Source organism: Chrysoperla carnea, chromosome 1 (assembly GCF_905475395.1).
Source record: "Chrysoperla carnea chromosome 1, inChrCarn1.1, whole genome shotgun sequence".
NCBI lineage: Eukaryota > Metazoa > Arthropoda > Insecta > Neuroptera > Chrysopidae > Chrysoperla > Chrysoperla carnea.
This window is the reverse complement of record NC_058337.1, coordinates 104,747,728-104,754,057: the sequence shown is the minus strand read 5'-3', so window position 1 is coordinate 104,754,057 and position 6,330 is coordinate 104,747,728. Positions and strand designations below refer to the sequence as shown.

Sequence of the window (6,330 nt, the reverse complement as noted above, 5' to 3'; positions counted from 1 at the left end):
GACTGGTAGCTTAGAAAAGGCAAAGCACATATAATCTAAAATCGATTACGAAAAAAACACTGACTTATTGCGAAAATTTCCCAAAACAAATGCATAGTTAATGTCTATAATTTTTTTTTATTTTTATAAATAACTCAAACCAAACAACCTTGAGACTCCTCGGTTTCTTAATTAGTATGATGTGTTTACGTCATACTACAATAAATGAATAACACGTGCTTGCTTCCGATTAAAAAAATTTATAGAATAATTTTGACGTTACCAATCTGTGATGAATGCAAAGCGTCATTTCATCTTTTTATAAGCGTATTTCAACTGTCTAAATTCTTATATATTATTACTCTAGCAAGTTTTTTTTCTGTCCTATCCTTATCTTCTTTATTCCTTTATCAAAGTCCATGATTCACCCCTCATTTTCAAACTTATTATGTCTAGGTTTGACGAAAAATATACTAACGGTTTAAAAATGTACCGCTTAAGAAAAAACACGCTAAACAAATAATTTGAACGAAAAAATATCATAAATTTAAATAATAAGTTTATTATGCAAACATGTTAGTTTTTATGAGATGCTCTTCTAATACTCTGGACATATAATTAATATTTTTAGTACATGTTCTCCTTATATTAATTTTAAGAACTTTTCATTTTTTCACCACTTTTCTACGAAATTTGTTGCTTGTTGTTTTTAGCCACGGGCTTGTTTACCCTTTTTAGGTAAAAGTTACGGTAACTACAGGAGCGGAATTCCGTACGAGTCGAGCTAGTTTTAGATTTATTAAAGAGAGACGTTATTTCATTATTTTCTGTTAATATTCACTTTTTTCCTTTTGATATTATATAATATATTCAAAATCCGAAGGTCGAATACTAAAAATCTTTGATTGAATGAAATGCGGTATTTTCCAATTTCCAATAGTAATAATGAGTTTAGGTTAAGTTCAGTTGAAAGACTCGTTTGACAAAGCCGGCCATAGAGATATGAAGATTCTATGGTGCCGACACTCATTGTTGGTAATAATCGACTTCAAGGGTCTTAAAAATCGACGAAAATCAACTTCAAGGATATTTTATTCTTAAAAAAAATTTTATACGTCAAGATTTTGATTGAAATATACTTTGAAGTTGAATTGTCATTTTTTAAGGTCTTTGAAGTTGATTTTCAAGACTTTTAGACTCCAGTTTAACCCGGAACATGTATAATGTTTCGACATAAAATTTTATGCTCGATTAATTTTCGAAAATGGGTATTTTCATTTGGAATTCTTCCATTTCCATTTGAAATAACTTTGGTAATCGACTTCAAGGTCTAGTTCAAGATCATCACCTAGTACTACTACTCTTTGAAATATTCAACTTTAATATATAAATTTTCTTTCTAAACACACCTGGTATATAAAATCAATAATCATACAGACTAGCTGTTGATGTGCATGCATACGATTTCTAAGATGTATTTCGATAAGTGCTATGTTTAGGTCGTTCAAACTGAAATGACGGTAGCCAATAAAAGAGAAAGTATGTGTGCCTGTATAATTAAGTACTTACATATAATATTTGAAAAAAAAAATAGATTTCATTTTTACGCAGAAAAACCGAAAAATTCTAATTTTCCACTTTTGATATTCCATATTCCATAAATCATTTTCTTGTGTAATATAACATTAATTTTCAAAATCTTAAGAATAAAATATATATAAAAAATAAAAAATCTTTATTAATCCAAGAAAAATTACATTATGGACATTAACCCAATGTAATTTATATGTTGATTTATTTTATAACAAAGTTAATTTATATGTTAACAGAATTCATAGAATCAAAATCTAGTTTTCACTATATAATATTCTGAAAGACAGGTCATTTAACAAGAGGATAAAAGGCAATTTTTCTTAATTATATGACAAAAAGTCATTTATAAATATCCCTGCTTGTGGAGAAGGTAAAGTTTCTATCAGATTACAGGGGCGTCCAGTAAATACCAAAAATGAAAATCATTTCTACAATTTCTATTTGTCGAAAAAATAGCAGAAACATTAACAAATCGTTGATTAAACTATAGGATGTCCAGAAAGTAACAGAAATAGCGAAAATTATTAAAGACAGAAGTGCTATTGTTTATTATTTTAAAATTTTAAGGGAAAAAATCTGTTTAAAACTTTTTCTAAACAGCCTGTACTGAGATCAGCGATATTTATATAGTAATGTTATTTTCTCGAGAATCAGGTAGGATTGATAAAGTATTTTTTTGATGCCTTTTTTGTTTTTTATTAGTTATTGGACACTCTGTCGTCTTACTTTCTGGACAAGCAAGGTTTTTTTTAAATAAATAATGACTTTTTGTTGTAAAATTTTGTAAAATTTGCTTTTTTCCTCTTAGTGACTTGATCGGTGAACTTAAATTCAAAGACAATTAGTGAGAACTTTAGGTATTTGAAAATAGATTTCGAATTCGATAGAATACCTAAATAAATTTTGTTTCTTCTAAATAGTCTCAGCAGAAAAAGTACTATAACATAATTCATACTGATTTTGACTACATTATCGTCGAAATATGCATTTATATATTTTTTTAAATTGATCAAGGTTTTGGGACTCTTTCCCGTGCGCTCGGAGGGGGGGGGGTCGGAGTTCATGCATATCATACACTACACCAGCCTTATTATATATGGCGGGAATAGAAACTTCTACCCTAGGCATACCGCGAACAAAATTGACTACGCTTTAACTAACTGAGCTACTAGGGTTGTTATGACCTAACATTATAACAAAAATTTGAATAACCCGCCCCCCTAGATGAATCCTTCGCACGGACTTGTTGGGACGAATTTCAAATTTTTATAAAAGTTTATTTTGATCAGTGGTAGATAATATACTCTAATCCAAACAATTAAAGCTAAATCTCTGTCTTTCAGTATAATCACTTACGTTCCCGATTTCGTAAGCATTCTTTCATTCTAGATATTACACTGAATGTATTTTCATATGACCTTGCAAAGCAACTCTTTGTATAAAACTTTTATCACATAAATCGCATTTATACGGTTTTTCACCGGTATGGCGTCTAACATGATTCAATAAAATTTTCTTATCAAAAAACGCTTGTGAACAAAATGTACAAACAAAATTTCTTTCATTCAGATGTGTCCGTGATATATGCACTTTTAACATACACGTTGTCCGATACGTTTTATCACATTTATCACAAGCAAATGGTCGCTCCTTGGTATGCGTTATCAAATGATTATTTAATTGATGTTTCGATCGTAACTTAAGCCCACATTCCGTGCATAAATACCTACAAATAGGTCCCGATCCGATATGATAAGTTTTCACATGAGTTTGTAAAGTATCTTGTGATATAAATATCTTTGCACAATATTCACAAGCGATTCGATTACGTTCCCCATGTATATTCATATGAGCACGTAAATAACGTCGTTGACACATCTTCCCACAAACCTCACAGTTAATAATTTCCCTTGATCGATTAATTTTTTTCGGTTTTGGATGCATTTTACGAGTATGTATTTCTAAAAGTTGTTTTGTTTTGAATGTTTCATTACACGTTTCACATTTTAAAATTTGCTTTGTTTCAATTTTATGTATCTCACGTAAATGTTTATTTAAGTTAGTTCTGCTGGTAAATTGTTTCTCACACATTTTGCAAGTTATTTCAGGTATCCGTTTATCAACATGTGTAACTTTATGGGATTCTAATTTTTTTCGCGTCGAAAATGATAAATTACAAATACGACACTTATTATGTAATTTTTCATGAGCCCGTAAATGTAATGGATGATAACAAATTACTGAACATTTTTTACATTTCGTACCTTCGGCATTATGTTTCCTTTGCATATGTTGGCCAAGTGAATCTAATCTTTTAAATGTTCCAGAACATGTCTCACATTTAAATTCAGCCAATTCCTTTACCTGTGTTTCTTCGAAGTCAGATTTTTCATCCTCACTTTCCCAATCGGAATCGTTTTCTTCTTTTATATCTTCAGAGTTATCACTGTCCTCTTCGAATTTGTATTGAATATTTTTTTTTCTGGTTTCTCTTCTGTTTTCTTCTTCCTTTTTAATTTCTAATGTTTTTTCGTCTTCATTTTGATTTGAATTATCTTCTTCTTTGATATAAACTGGATAATTATCATTACCGAAGCCTTGACTACTGTCTTCTTCATTTTTTATGCTACACAAATCATTTTTGTTATTCCATAAATTTATTTTATTATTTCCAATAATTTGACGAAATGCTTTATCTGAATTTTCACATAAATGTTTAAAATTAATGGTATTTTGTAATTGAAGGAAACATTCGTTGCATATTTGATTTGGTAAATCATCGTTTTCCCAAATCTATAAAAGAAAGCCTTTATGCATGAAATTTGAAACTATTAACAGTATTCCCGAGTATCTTATAATTTTACTAAAAGTTAAAACAGATTCATAATGTGTAAAATATTGGGAACAAATATACTCCGACACAATTTTGGGCGAGAAAATTGAAACTTGGCGGTCCGATAAAATCAAAATGAAGTTGGATGTCGACTTTGTGTCATCAAAAATAATTTTGCGTGTTCTAACACGGTTGTGCACCGCTAAAATTTTATAACCATAATAATGTTTTTGGCAGGTTTTATTGAAGATGAGTTTGTAAAGTTTAAAAAAATTACCAAAGTGATTTATTATTTTTAAGCCAGATATGATAAAGGGGCTTAATTAATAATTGTATGACACGTATACATCGATGATTCTCTAGATGGGATAGAATTTACTACCTTCGAAAGTTCGAACCAACTACTTGTCAATGTTTTAATCATAAAAAAAACTTGTTTTTTTCAAGTCCATTCGTTGGAAAATTCAATTTTAAGATACCAAGAGGACAAACAGAGGGGTTCTACTGGATTATAATTATAATCCAGTATTTCCCAAATATTTCTAGATTAATTCATTATTTTGTATACCAAGAACATTATGTTGTCTTGTTAGAAACTAATTACCTGTACAGAAGCGCACGCTGTTATCATTTCAATTATATTAAATGAGTTAATTGCTAAAAACTTTTTATCAAATTTCATACAAATACGGCAAACTTTCTCAAAATCAGCTGCTAAAACACATTCATCGACTATATTCATTTTTTAAGCATTTTACGTCGCAATTTTTTAATGCAATTAATCATAGAAATACAACTGAATTCACTTTCAAATCATCTGACATAATGTTTTGATTAACTGAATTAAGTTTTCACTCCAAAAAATATTCACATTTCTTTTTGCAAACGCAATCAATGTTCATAAAAACTTTTTTTGGCCATAAACGTCAAATGCATTTGTTTGTAAATAAACCATGACATGTGTCAATTACATATTTCATAAGTCTCTGAAAAGAAGCTCTTCTAAAGGTCTATGGTTTTCTTATACAACAATATGAATAAGTGTGCATTGTTATGGAAATCGAAGCGCATGCACGTAATATTATGCCCATTTTTAATTTGTTAAAGGATTCTTTCACCTTAAGGACTAGGCTTTTGGACATTTTAATAACTAAAATTTTTCGCAATGTAAACTGATAAAAATATAAAAAATACAAGAATCGATTAAAAAAATAAAATAAAATAAAATATATTATTAAAAACGAAACAATGAAAATAAACAATTGATTGAGTTAACTATAGAAATACTCTGTATAGACAATGTTAATATCAGTGGTTGCATTATTTTAAATAAATTAGAAAAGATAAAAAACCAACACATTGATGACGTTCTTCCGGCTTCCATTTGTTCTAGTTTTGAGAATTTCGAAAATTTTTCGGAGTATTTTATAGAAAACTTTTGTTTTGTTTTTCAAAAACCTTTCACAAGACTCACTATTTGGAGCTACCTACAAATTTCAACTCTCTATCTTTTAAATTTATGGAAAAAATGGACACCAAAATTTTAGCCTAATTTGTTTTCTCACGGGAAAACTTTGATATTAACGAAAAATGTTTCAAACAAAAGATCCAAAGACACCCAAGATCACCTTTTACGTTCTGAGCACGGTATAAAGTTTTCAGCTTGACCTCTTTTCGTTTTTGAGTTATTGTAATGACGGGCGGACCGTTGGACGGGTATACGGAAATGGACTAATTAGGTGATTTTACGAACACCTTTATCAAAATTTTGTTACAAACTTGAGACTAAAATTAATATCATTAATATAACTTGATATACTGGGTGTTCCAAACCACCCGTCCAGGCTGATTATTCTGAATAGTTTTTAAAAAAAATTGAAACGAAAAAACACGTATCAAATATTTTTTGAAACTCTATCTAACCA

The 6,330-nt window shown here is 29.3% G+C and overlaps 1 protein-coding gene across 1 annotated transcript; it reads right to left on the bottom strand.

Moving 5' to 3' along the window:
- Nucleotides 1–2,964: 2,964 nt before the first annotated feature.
- LOC123293228 (gastrula zinc finger protein XlCGF8.2DB-like) lies at nt 2,965–5,147 on the bottom strand. Its single transcript, XM_044873979.1, has 3 exons — nt 5,071–5,147; nt 3,837–4,198; nt 2,965–3,533 (listed from the first exon to the last, which is right to left on the bottom strand). Exons 1-3 carry the CDS (start codon nt 5,145–5,147, stop codon nt 2,965–2,967), a joined length of 1,008 nt encoding a protein of 335 aa, XP_044729914.1.
- Between the last annotated feature and the right edge of the window lie 1,183 nt (nt 5,148–6,330).